The 13,496-nt window shown below is 37.1% G+C and overlaps 2 protein-coding genes across 2 annotated transcripts; both read left to right on the top strand.

Annotated features, from left to right (window-relative positions):
- Window positions 1-1,295: 1,295 nt before the first annotated feature.
- LOC130047311 (uncharacterized) lies at window positions 1,296-1,871 on the top strand. The gene has a single exon (XM_056141980.1). The coding sequence runs from the start codon at window positions 1,296-1,298 to the stop codon at window positions 1,869-1,871; it is 576 nt and encodes a 191-aa protein (XP_055997955.1).
- A 6,903-nt stretch (window positions 1,872-8,774) lies between these two features.
- LOC125683640 (28S ribosomal protein S14, mitochondrial-like) lies at window positions 8,775-12,830 on the top strand. The gene is made up of 3 exons (XM_048925003.2): window positions 8,775-8,864; window positions 11,399-11,581; window positions 12,578-12,830. The coding sequence occupies exons 1-3, from the start codon at window positions 8,829-8,831 to the stop codon at window positions 12,758-12,760; spliced, it is 402 nt and encodes a 133-aa protein (XP_048780960.1). The 5' UTR covers window positions 8,775-8,828; the 3' UTR covers window positions 12,761-12,830.
- The last annotated feature ends 666 nt before the right edge of the window (window positions 12,831-13,496 follow it).

Raw genomic sequence — 13,496 nt, 5'->3', positions numbered from 1 at the left:
TTGTTGCCTTTATGAATAAAGTATTACTTACTGATATCGGAATTGACAGTCTTTAACAACAAAAATCCCTGCTTAACAATTAAATCAATATTAATCTATCATGTATTTTAAATTACCCGCCGCTAAGAGAGTGCCTATTGAAGTTTAATTTATGACGCCACACCGTCTATTCCGGTTTATTTCATCAGCAGCACTGTAAACATGACAAGTCACGAACAGTTAAGTTTGGAGCCGTATAGATTTGAGCCCGTTCTTTCGCAAGAAGAAATTGAGAAAAGAAGACGTTCAGTCGAGTCGCAGACCAGGCTGACGGTACACGTTCTTCATACAAATGTCTCGAACCTCAACTTGTCATTACGCAAATGATGGATCCATAGTTTAGTTAGTCTTTTCTTTTCAGATGACTTGGTTCCGTTGGGAATTTCGAGAAAAAAAAACCCACCTTTTTTCACATCTCCCCTTCGCTTTAGTGTAATTAACTGCTTGACAGGAAGGCATCAGCCTATTTATTTGTAAGATCTACCACATGCACATCTTTGATGATCTCACAGGTGCTTGGGTTCAGGACACCCCCCCCCCCTTCCGAATAAGCTACATGAGTTGATTTAATTTTTTTGTTGAAAATATTTCTAATGCATACGCATAAAGTCCAAACTACATGTAATTCAAAATAAGCCCTTTTAAAAAAAAAAATACCCTCACTGGTTATTATAAGTTCTGTTATATTAACCAGTGAGGGTAATTTTTTTAAAAGGGATTATTTTGAATTATTTTGGACTTTATGGGTATGCAACGTTGTTGACATGCATTAGAAATAATTTCAAGTAAAAAATAATTAAATCAACTCGTGTAGCTTTTTCGGAGGGGGTGGGTGGGGTCTGAACCCAACCACCTGTGGATGCTCTTAGAATATCATCAAAACCGGAACGGACGGTGTGACGTCAAAATTATTGATTTTTGTGGTCTTGAATACAAAAGAGTTCCACATCATGGCAGCCTCTATAGATCGCGGAAATTTCAATTTTTGACGTTTTCAAATTAGTACTGAAGCTTATCTAGGCTTGTGGGCCATCCTAAAAGCCTATGGATTACCATCAAAAATAGTTATCTTAATACAAGCTTTCTATAACAACTATGAATGCTGTGTACTACATAACGGCCAACAGTCAGATTGGTTCCCGGTGACATCTGGAGTAAGACAAGGATGCATCATATATCCTCTCCTATTCATCACTGCAATAGACTGGTGTATGAGAACAACACTAGGAAATGAAAATACAGGCATTAGATGGACCATGAACTCCTTCTTAGAAGATTTGGCCTTTGCTGATGACATCTGCCTTCTGTCAAGTAATGTTAACAACATGCAGAACAAAACAACGAAATTAAACGAAGCTGCTCAAAGTATAGACCTGAACATTAATGAAAAGAAGACCAAAGTAATGACTGTAAACAGTAATACAGCTCAAACAGTCAAGATAGGAAATAACATCATAGAAGAGGTTGAGGATTTCAAATATCTAGGCAGCATGTTAAGTAACACCAATGGGACGGCGAGAGACATCAAAGCCAGAATAAGCAAGGCGAGAAACGCATTTTGCCAACTGCAATCCATATGGAGAAGTGGGTCGATCAGTATGAACACCAAACTGAAAATATACAACAGTAACGTGAAATCTGTGTTACTCTATGGGGCTGAATGCTGGAGAATAATACAAACTGACATGGAAAAACTCTCCTCATTCCATAACACCTGCCTCCGAAAAATCTGTAAAATCTACTGGCCCAAAAAGATATCGAATAAAGATCTATATCTTAAGACCAAACAGTGCTGCATGGAGATGGAGATTAAAAGAAGAAGGTGGCGTTGAATTGGGCATGTTCTACGAAAAGGAGAAGATATCACTAAGATTGCTCTGAGATGGACACCTGATGGAAAGAGACATGGCAAAGGATGGTAGAACAGGAGATGAAAGATATAGGGAAGACCTGGGGGAAATAGAAAAGAAAGCAAAAGGCAGTTGTGGCGTCAGCTGGTTGAGGCCTTATGTGCTGATAGGCACGAAAAGGATAAGTAAGTAAGTTATCAACAGAATTGTATGACAAATCTTTATCATGATTAATCCTATCATTTATCATTCAAAAATCTTTTGGGTTGCCTTTCCCTTTAAAACGTCTTCCTGCTTTCAACTTTCTCTGACAGACACCAGTTTCTTAAACAATGTTTGATGCTAATCGATGGAACACTTAAAAATGTATCAGTCAACGGTTGACTTAACCCCAAAAAACACATCAACAGGGAAGATAATTACTACATTTATATGTGGTAACTTTCACCGGGACCTGGGTTACCATTTTTAATCGCTGGGCGCGCATGCACCAAGTAGGTCTTCCAATCAACGGGACCTATCAGCAAATTTACAAAGTATTCAGAACAAATAGTGTAAGGAACAATAACTCTGGGTAGACATTAAAGATGTCCTTCTCATGCAATTGCGCTTCTGTCAAACTACCGACGCAGTATATTGTGCTGCAATAACAAACAAATGTTTTGTGACACGGTTTGAAACGCGTAGCGTAGGTTATGAAATCCGCGTGGGTTGAAAGAGGCTGATCATCGGGTGTTGCTAAAACGTGGAATGGAACGGAACGTAAAATGCTTCGTTAATATCATGGGTGTGATCGGCATTTTATAAAATCAAAAGGCTTTTTGTATTATGAACAAGGGCAGCAGAAGTTACATTGAAAACGGGAAGTCATCCTTATGTTCCACCGTTTCATATACTTCATAAGTTATACATATATACTTACATTGTACATGGTGTATGCATGTACGTATTTTAAAATCGTAATAACGTGTTTGTGTATTATCAGGGGCGGATCCAGGATTTGTGGTTACGGGGGGCGCCACTTTATGAGGCAGGGGGCAGGGGGGGGGGGGGGTCAAAGCCCCCGAAAGCTCCTGGATTTTACAGATTATGGGGCTTGAAATATTTCTCCTATTAAGTCAGTTGTACTATTTTCTATCATTTTAATATTAAGGGGAAATTAATAAAATGACCCAAATTTTAAGTGGTTTTTTTTTTTAAATTAAGTTTTCCCAATAAAGTAATTCAAGAAATCAAAGGATTTTGTTATTTATTTCTCCGGGAGTGGAAGAAATTATTGCTTCTTTTATCGTTTAGTACGTTTTCCGAAACAAGATATCACGATTTACCTTTTTGAAAAATTTAGGGGGGGGGGGCGCCGGCTGCACCCCCCCCCCCTATAAATCCACCGCTGATACTACCCCCTTTTCCCGGAGTTGCCATTTTCTGACACCTTCTCTCCCACCGATTGTGACAGTATGTTGTTTCACAAATATAAAGAAAATTGAAAATGAAAAAATAAAATACCGCAAAACAAATAACCTTTCAAATCTTTTTATTTCTTTTCTGTTATTCACCTTCAGAAATCATTTCATAAGGAAATTCCCATCTCAAATACTAGTAAAGCATGCATTTATTATGTTTAGAAAAGTGTTCCAAACTTCCAATATTTTATTTATTCTTTTACTTAGCAATTGCAGCAAATTATTGCACATGTTGTTACGATATGTTAATAGTACTATCATAAATTCTCTCTATATCCATACAGCATCATTACAAGCCAAGCCTAGCGATTCTCAGTACTTTGATTTATTGTCACGATTACACTGTCCGGTTCCACAATTTGTTTTGTTTCGGCAGATTTCGTTTCGCTTCGATTCGATTTCGTTTCGCATTTTACAGGTACCCCTCGTATATCGACGTCTGAACTAATTTCATTCACTATGCTTTTAAAAACATACATTCTCGTGTCAGTCAGTGTTACTCTTTTCAGGTGATGCAATATCTTGTCATATTTGCAACTCCAACGCCAACAAATTGTGCACCGACACCCTCAGTGCAAGCTTCAGCAAGGACTGTCCTTCAAACGCCATAGGCTGCAGGAAAGCCATCATAGAGGAATATTTCTATGGTAACGTTGTCATGAGTAGAATTAAAGTCTCCCAGAAAAGATGCTTTAAGTTTATTGTTACTCCTGAAACAGGGGAGACCAACAAAAAAAAAAAAAAAAGACTAACAGACATTAACGTGATTAAGTGATGAAAAACCTTTAAAATGTAATCGTCCATCGACTGGACAGACATTCCCATGACAAGTTGACAGCGAGGTCTCTTTAACTCGGACAATCCAGGTTTTGTTCTAGATCGACAGTTAGTGCCTGTTTACGTCAGTAAAACAGCTGTTGGCGTTAGGATTCAAGGTACCTCATAGAACAGGTTCAAAATCTCATTGAATGGGGAGAGAGAAAATCTGTGCAACAAGTGCATTTACTATTGCTTCCTATTAGAAACATCAGTTAGAAGCACGGCCATCTACAGAAACTTAAAATCTTCTCAAGGTAGTGTTTTAGAATTGTAATATGTGGCCGCCGTCTCATGCAGAACAGACTTGCCAAAGGAAACGGCATAAAAATTGACGATTCGGGAGGGGGTGTTAAAAATACAATGTGAACTTAACATTCACCAGTGATTTATAAAGATGAAAATATATTGATGTTTATAAACACCCCTCTAGTTCGAGTACATGTAGGCCTATATTGTTTACGAACAACCAACAGATGTATCAGTTTAACAATCTGTTGAATTCCTTTGTACATGAAAGCCGTTGTAGTGTTAATGCTGAGTTGCAATCTCTCATTAAGCTTAGTGACATAATTGATCAACGATTTTTGCATATCATTCCTTCCTTTTTCATTCAGAGTTTTTGTGGTTCTTGCCTACCAGTCATTCGATAATTCTACCTGCATGTCTAAACAAGCGTCAGGTTTGTCCGCAACTACTTGGTAACCATCAAAACTATATGTGAAATAAACCATTTTCTAGAATCTTATGTTTTTACATCAAAGCTTTGTTCCCCTGCATGCAGTCCATTCTGGCAGGTTACGGGTATTGTTCACATTTACCCAAGACCCCTTGTCACAACATGTGTGGCACGATAAAGACCCTTCCCTGGTAAGAGGCCGTAAGCGCGGAGCATAGCATAGGCCAATCTGATTAAAATCAGCTCCTCGATCCGCCCCCCCCCCTTCCTTTTAGTTTTAAGTGTCGCTGCACGAGGTAGCGACTATTAAAAAAAGAGGAGCGAATCGAGGAGCTGACTTTAATCAGATTGGGCATAGGCCTAAATTTTGCAGCCCTTCGCCGACAATGGTGACGTCTCCACCTCGAGCGGGACGTTCAATTAATCGGTTCCCGAGCAATTGTAATTACTCGGCTATTTTCGTAGCTGCAAGTAACCTTAGCAATTGATAATGATAAAATGCACAATTGAATTGGGGTTTGTAGATTCCGGAATCTCTGTTCTCTAAAGCTTGACTTTACCACCTTCCTTCCTGATGATTTATTCAATATATCTCTTTTTCAGGTCGTCTGATTGTGCGGAGTTGCTATAACAACACGTACACAAACCATGCGAATTTGCATGGACAGTACTCTAGAGACACCTGCACTGAGTACCACCTTTTAACAGAATGTATTTGTGACACCGACAACTGCAATAGCGCGATCCCAAGGCAACATACCAACACAACGCTGACATTGCTTACTAGCATTTTCTTGGCTGTTCTAAAGCTGATGTAGTTAGGCATCATGAATTAAAATAGAAAAATAAAAACTTCTTAGCTTGCCTGATTTGAAATTTAATTCATGTAGTTTTTCTTATCAAAGTTTGTTATAGAGTCCCTCGTCCATATAGGCGCATTTTTCACATTTTCGACCTCTTTCGACTTTATCAGATCCTTAACTCAGCAATTAAAAAAATCTCAACCCGAAAATCCGGACTTAGTAATGTTGATTTAAAAATGTTCTGCAGTTGCTTATGTAAGTTTAACTGACAGTTTAAGAATATATAAATGTAAGAGTTAATGACAATTTAACCTTCGTGCAACTGGGTCCTGTTCAAAAACCTTTGGATAGAACAGAAACGAAACTGATAGATTGATTGATATATTCATTTATTTTGTAAACACCGTCACATATACATGTAACAAACTTTAATATTGTAGCACCAAAAATAAAATGATAATATAAAGTGAAGGAAGACTTGGGTAAATCATAAATACTATTAAACTATGTTGAAATAACCAAAGACACCTGAAGTGTAGATAGGCTTATATATATATACAACCAACCCCAACCCCCCCACCACCAAATGAAAAAATTAATAAATATAGAACCGTTAAAACTCGGAGGCTAATAGCTGATGAAAACAAATCTGATCTGCTGAAACCGACGACCAGCATTTATTCAAATATCGTGAGAGTGACCACAACTGCAAGTAGCTATATTTTAAACGGTAATTCTAAGTTGGACAGCAACGGACGACGGATGCATGGTGTAGGATTAACGACAGCGATGTAATACGCAAGATCGTAAATACCGAGTTAGCGGAACTCTCTTGTAAAGAAGTCCGAAAAAGCGTGTCGATCTTGGGCAATTTTTGTTTATTCAAAACATGGCATCGGAAGACGATTTAACCTCCATGTGCTTTCCACAATTAAAAACATTTTTAAATAAAAGGTGTGTAAAAACGTCTGGATACTATGGAATTCCATATACGACAGCCAACTGTCAACTGCGTTCTCACTTCTGCGCATGTGTGAAAAAACACATAAAAGCAGCGGTATGGAAAATTTCAGCTATTCGAACAGATCACAATGCTGTGGTTCAAGGTTTGGACACATAACAGAATGAAAAAACAAACAAAAACAACAGTAGCTGGAAACAGCATGGAAGATTTAATTAAGAAAGGTATAACTATGGAATTCCATATACGACAGCCAACTGTCAACTGTTTAATGCTTACTGCCAACTGCTTATTTGCAACTGCTTACTGTTTATGTACATGTAGTCAGCATGGACGGTCTTGTAAAGAACTATTTCAAGAAAGGCTACACTGTGTTAGTCTGGCGCATGCCTGACCCAATTTCCGCTACGCTACATGTAGCGTAGCGGAAATTGGGTCAGGCATGCGCCAGACTAACACTGTTAGAAATCACGGTCATTCTTGGTGACATGTATTCACTGCATATCAGGTGATCTTTCTTTCTTTCCCTTATTCATGTGTACACATGTAATCGTATTTCTTCTAAGTGAGAACGCAGTAAGCAGTTAGCAGTATTAAGCAGTTGACAGTTGGCTGTCGTATATGGAATTCCATAGGATACAGGAAAAATAAACTTCTGAATTTAGCTCGTGAAGCTATATATTTTGACGCAAGCTCTTCTCAGCTTTGAGAATTTCCTGGCTGACAGCAGTGGGGGAAAAAAATCCACATTTCCATTAAAATCTATCAGTTGTGGATATTTCTGCGTATTATGTTTCTTTCTTGAATCATTACTACAGTCTAATGCAATGCAATATGATAGTACACCATTGTTAAAATCGGATTAATCGATCACGACAAAAGTTGCAGAACTGGTATTATTTACCAACATGCCCAAATTCTCGCATACTCTGGGTCTCGCGAGACTTTGAAAGGGGGGGGGGGGAGTAAAATTTAAAACCAAGACGGAAAAAGTAGTCGCCATCTAAGATGGACTTATTTTTTCAAAGTTTCTGTGAATTAAGTCAGGTAAACGATTTATGTAGGCCAATTACAAAACAGAACAATATTCTGGCTTTCAACTGGGAAAACTTTTTATGTATTACCACGAATAATACCGAAGTTTGAAGCGAGCAACCGAGAATTTTTGGCTGCTTTGTTAGCTCCCTTCACACTATATACCAGTTTGCTCAGATTGTGTCAAAACACCGTGATCATACATAGCTGTTGCATGACGTATCACGTGACTAGATAGCTCATTAGTGACGATTTGTGAAGGGGAAGATGTGCAGATGAAATGCATGTTTTCATCAATTATTGGGAGTAATGAAACAATATAACAGCAGAAACGTGCTTTATATTAAGGTTACTCCTTCCAATTTTACTACATTAAAAATCGTGGTAAAAACCATCTTATCTGAAGCGAACAGCAGTATCATCAACGGCGGATCCAGGAATTGCGGTGGGGGTGGGGGTCTGTATTTTACAGGTTTTATGGGGCTTGAAATATGTCTCCTATGTAGTCATTTTTACTATTTTCTTTCATTTCTAATAAGGTGAAATTAATCAGATAAGATGACGCAAATTTTAAGGGTTTTATTTGGAAAAAATGTAAGTTCTCCCAATAAAAGTAATTCAATAAATCAAAAGATTTTCTCATTTATTTCTGTGAAAGTTCAAGAAATCCTTGCTTCTTTTATCGTTTACATTATTCTAAACAAGAGACAACGATTTAAAAATTTAAGGGGGGGGGGGCGCAGCCGGCTCCCCCCCCCCCCCCCCCCCCTTAAATCTGCCACAGGTCACCTAAGTGCACATCGATTCAAAATTGTTGAAACCTTGACCCTGGGGTTAAGGTTTGAAGCTTCTTCATTAGAACATACCATTATCCGTAGAAAATCGCTAAAATAGCCCACTCCAGTCGAGTTCAGTGTCCCGTCGATCTACACGCTCACTAAAGTGCCGCCGCCCCCCCCCCCCCCCCCCCCCCCCCCCCCGTAACCGCAATTCCTGGATCCGCCCCCATGATCTACACACTCACTCCCTTTCGAACGCCATCTTCACCTCCAAATTCATATGAAAAGACTTGTATCACTCTTTCGGTAAAATCATTACTTCATATAAAGAGCTGTAGAAGAGTGATCCAGGTAAGCTAAAATGAATTAAGTTCGGGCTCGATGAACATAAAAAGTAGAAAACATGGCTGCAAGCCGTGTGGTAAAAATGTCATTAAAGGTGAGATACAACTGCTGTAACTATATTCTAAAACGTATTGTGTAAATTTCAGATGTCCAAGACATCAGTTTCGTCTAACTAGTTGACTTCTATACTACAAACTATGACTACGCTTAAATTGAAAAAATGTATTTTAACTTTAAATTTAAGTAGATCTATGGGCCATGACAATTTCTATACATGTATCAGCACAGGGGCCTGTCACGAAATATTTGCATTCTTTTATATAGAGAAGGGTCATATATAAAAGAATGCAAATATTTCGTGACAGGCCCCTGTGGTATCAGTACGAAAGTAGCAGTATTTTCATAGTACGTGTAGTAAAGGGATATTTTTGTTTATTTGGAATAATTTCAACTTTATGACATCAATTTCCTTATCTATTGCATGTACATGTATCATACTTTGAATCTTTGATAGTCCTGGTTATTTTAATTGGAGACTTCATCCGAGATAGCGATTTACTAATTTCTGTGGAAACGAGGTTTTTTATTTTATATTTGGTCTTTCCTATCCCCCTCATTTCTGTCCAAGCCTTCATAAAGTATGTGGGAAATCAGTCGCACTTCGATTTGAATTTATTTCAGCTTACTTTGATGTGCATCGTTCGAAAACTTACATAAATCAATTCATGAATGATTTTTTCGCAAGGGAATATAATTGAAACCATTCAATTCCACACTAAAGCAACGATTATCATCGTCATTTCAAACACAACAGCCTTTCGCTATCAAATTTGCCTCCATGATAAACAATGACTTCAAAGCCTGTGTCACCTCATTTTGTAAAACACCTAGAGGCCCAAAAGGGGTGAAATGCCTTACTTGGAAAGACCAAATATAAACAACCCCCTTGTTTCCACAGAAATTAGCGATTTACCAGTCTTGAGAACTTATATCCCACACAACAAAGTTGCGGCACCTCCGAGGGTATAATGTTTTTGGCCTGTCAGTCAGTCCCTTTCTTGTCAGCACTACTCCTCTGAGACCGCTCAACAGAATTTCATGAAACTTTGTAGTTAATAAGGACACACTGTGTAGATGTGCATAATCCCAGGAAATTCTTATTCAAATAATTTGTCTGGGTTCGCCTCGCCCAATACGGGTTTTCTTTTCACACCATGTATTTTTCCGTATCAAGTCACTAACTAACTGTGTAACTAATATTATTATGTGAGGCATAAAATTGTCAAGCAATGTTGGAGTATGGAGTATGTGAGCTTACTCACATTTGCTTTCTTTTTAAGAAATCTCAAATACTTTTAGCTCAGTCATAAAAATTTTGCTGGCACACATATTTGAGAATAATCTTGAATCAAAGAGCATATCTTGAGTCAATTTTGACTATGAGAAAGTCTTAATTTGGGACATAGACCTGGCAGCTATATATAAAACATTTCTAAGAGATCTAAGATTTGAAGGGGGGGGGGGGGCATCTGTTGGTGGCCTCAAGGCCAGATGTCTTTCACATAGACTGTTCTTGCAGGTGGGACAGGCATGAGACCTGTTTATTATGAATGATGTTATGCTGCATTCTACCAATCATACATTGCCATTAACATTTATTTTATCACAATCAACTGCATACATATTTGAAAATTTACAACTGTTATATATACATGCATGTGGATAGAATAATAACATGGAATGAATTGCTTTCCCCCTGAAAATAAGTTACGTGTGCATGTCTCTGAGGTCAATATTATTGCTATTACCTTTTGTGATTCTAAACTTCCATCTTAAAGGGACTGATTCACGATTTTCCTCCAAATTTTGTTTTTTACTTTAAATAATCAAAATTTACATTCTAATATGTTTGGAAGGTTTCACACAAAAAATTAAAGTTATTCATCAAGACAGAAGCTTATAATAGAGAGTTTATTATTTGTTTTGAAAACAAAGATTGAGGTGTGTTATTGTTTACGAAGTTTTCAAAATAAAAAGATATTGATCAAAGATTATCATTATTTATCACATCTCAAGTTTACTTTAGGTATAATGTGTCATTTAAAAGTTAGAATTTGTGATTGTGCAAAATGAAGATGCTTTAAATTACAAAAGTAACGTTTCACTGGTTTGTTTATTTACATAAAAAGACTCGAGTCTTTGTTTACATAACATAGAATCAAAGCTAAAATACTGCTCTTATCCTTGCATTCAGACGGTCCAAATTTTGGTTGTCAACATTGAATGAGTTATATTTTTGAATTTTAACATCAAAAGTGAAAAATAATTCTTTCGAAAAACGTGCACCAGTCTGTTTTAAATGATTAGGGTTAGGGTAGAGGTTTTGTGATTGCGACAACTTTACGAACTTCTATTCTCCTATCCCTGACTTTTAATTCTTCATGTAATTTTTGCTTGCAAAAGGCACTCTATCACATTCCTTTTGAAACCAAACACTTGCATGAATCATTGTAATTCTGAAGCTTATCTCAGCAATCTCATATTTTGGACAAGATATTTCAGCTTTTCAGGCATTACAATGTGTTTCTATATGTATGTACATAAATGTTTTGTAAAATTATTTTGCAGTCATTTACTCCAGTAAGCTTGTCAGTGAATCAGACTAATCAACTGAATCAAATTAGAACAAAAATGGTAGACCACAGAATGGTCAAGGACCACAAAAAGAGGAAAATACTTCAGGAGCATGGTCCCGAGAGGTTCCGCATAAATATGGTCCGCAAAAGCAAAGAAATACCAAGAGAATTAAAGGTGTTTATATTGCCATACATGTCATCCTTCATTTTGTATCTCTCCCAAAATTGTATTAAGGGAAGATATACCATGCCAAGTTCAGAGATAGATATATTTTAACTCACCTGGGCTGAGAGATTAAGTGAGCTTTTCTGACATGCATTTTTTACTTTTCAAGATCCAATGGGCCAATTTCGACCATACTTCACACAAAGCATTTTTTGGTGGAAAGGGATTCAAATGAAGGACAGGGCCCCATTACAAGAGGAAATGATTCCTAAACAGTTAATATATTAATAAGAGTTAGTTGATTTAAAAATCTGCAAGAACTATTGAAATAGAAATGCCAAAAGGGAACTATGGGGATGGGTTCGGGGTAACCCTTCCCAGATAACAGTAATTCAGAACACATGTACATATAACTGTTCACTGATCATTATTTACATTAGTGGACTTTGATTCTAATAGAAATGACTTAGAACATATATCATATATAAAGGATTTTTGTTCAAAAATCATGTACAATCATATGTATAGGGTATTTCTCCCTATTTAAGAGTTTTCTTTCACCATTGGAAGGGGAAATATTCAATTCTTGTCAAAAGGAGGAAAGTACCCTTTACCAGTAGTGAAAAGAACCTTGATAAATTCCTGACATGTGTTGTATATAGATTCCTCATGGAGAGACTGGAAATGTCATTTTTTGGAACTTTACAGTTACTGATTGAAAATTAAGGAAGTTGAAAATAAAATTTCAGTTTCTTTTGTTTGGGGTAAATTTTAAATTTTACTAAATTATCTACAGGACACCATATCTGATAGAGTTTTTTTTTTGTGCATCTGTTTGTTTGTATCTTTGTCTGTGTGTGACTTTAACTTTGGGCGTAACCTTCCTGACTGTAAAAAATAAAGATGTCGTACTTGGTGAACTGAATGATCAAGTTCAAATCTGTATGGCCATGCTTGAGAATGTTCTGTTTCACCAACTAGTTTTTTTTGTGTTTTTTTTTTCAGGAGATAGCTGATAAAGAGATCAAGGAATTTCCACTAAACAGTTCATACTCTAGAATACATAATAGATGTATATTGTCTTCACGTCCTCGTGCTGTGCTAAAGAGATGGCATATAAATCGAATTATGTTTCGCAGTCTGGCAGATTACAATAAACTTTCTGGGTTTACAAGATCCTCATGGTGATTAAGGACTGATTTTATGTCTTTCATATATATTTCAGTTTGAAAATAAATTAATAAAGTTATGGATACAAGACTTGTGTTTTATAATAGTGCATTTTTGGTGGGATGCTCTACAACGTTCAATTGTTGTCTTGGGGTATCTAATGAACAATTATCTGAACTACATTTCTAGTTCACAGAAATCTGTGTATTTTAAAGGACATCAACAGAGAAAATGATTTGATATGAGATCATTTCACAAGAGGCCCACAGGCCTTAACAGTCATCCAAGTACACTTTTTTGGTCTTTGGAAAGCATTGCATTACCCTTGCACTTCTTATACTTCTCCATTTTTAGCTCACCTGAGCAGAAAGTTCAATGAGCATTTCTAATTAAAATTTGTTGTCAGTTGGTAGCATTGTAAAGTTCTCATTTTCATCTTCTCCAGAACCACTGGGTCAATTTCACTCAAACTTGACACAAATCATTCTTGGGTAAAGGGGAACAAATGATTGTATAATATTGTTTAACGTCCCTCTCGAGAATTTTTCACTCATATGTAGATGTCACCATTGCCGGTGAAGGGCTGCAAAATTTCGGCCTATGCTCGACACTTATGGTCATTGAGCAGGGAGGGATCTATATCGTCCCACACTTGCTGTGACACGGGACTTCAGTTTTTGCGGTCTCATCGTTTCTGAAGATCCCATATCTCTATAAGACCCGATTCTCAATACCAATTTTATGTTCTAAGGTC

This window comes from Ostrea edulis, chromosome 6 (genome assembly GCF_947568905.1).
Source record: "Ostrea edulis chromosome 6, xbOstEdul1.1, whole genome shotgun sequence".
In the NCBI taxonomy this organism is placed as follows: Eukaryota; Metazoa; Mollusca; class Bivalvia; order Ostreida; family Ostreidae; genus Ostrea; species Ostrea edulis.
This window is presented reverse-complemented; position numbering and strand designations above follow the sequence as displayed.

Excerpts from the sequence above, each read along its gene's own strand:
- LOC130047311 (XM_056141980.1), top strand. The coding sequence starts at position 1,296 with ATGAACTCCTTCTTAGAAGATTTGGCCTTTGCTGATGACATCTGCCTT.
- LOC125683640 (XM_048925003.2), top strand. The coding sequence starts at position 8,829 with ATGGCTGCAAGCCGTGTGGTAAAAATGTCATTAAAG. Across the intron at positions 8,865-11,398 it reads TGGTAAAAATGTCATTAAAG|TCATTTACTCCAGTAAGCTT; the intron begins GTGAGATACAAC and ends ATTATTTTGCAG. Across the intron at positions 11,582-12,577 it reads AAATACCAAGAGAATTAAAG|GAGATAGCTGATAAAGAGAT; the intron begins GTGTTTATATTG and ends TTTTTTTTTCAG.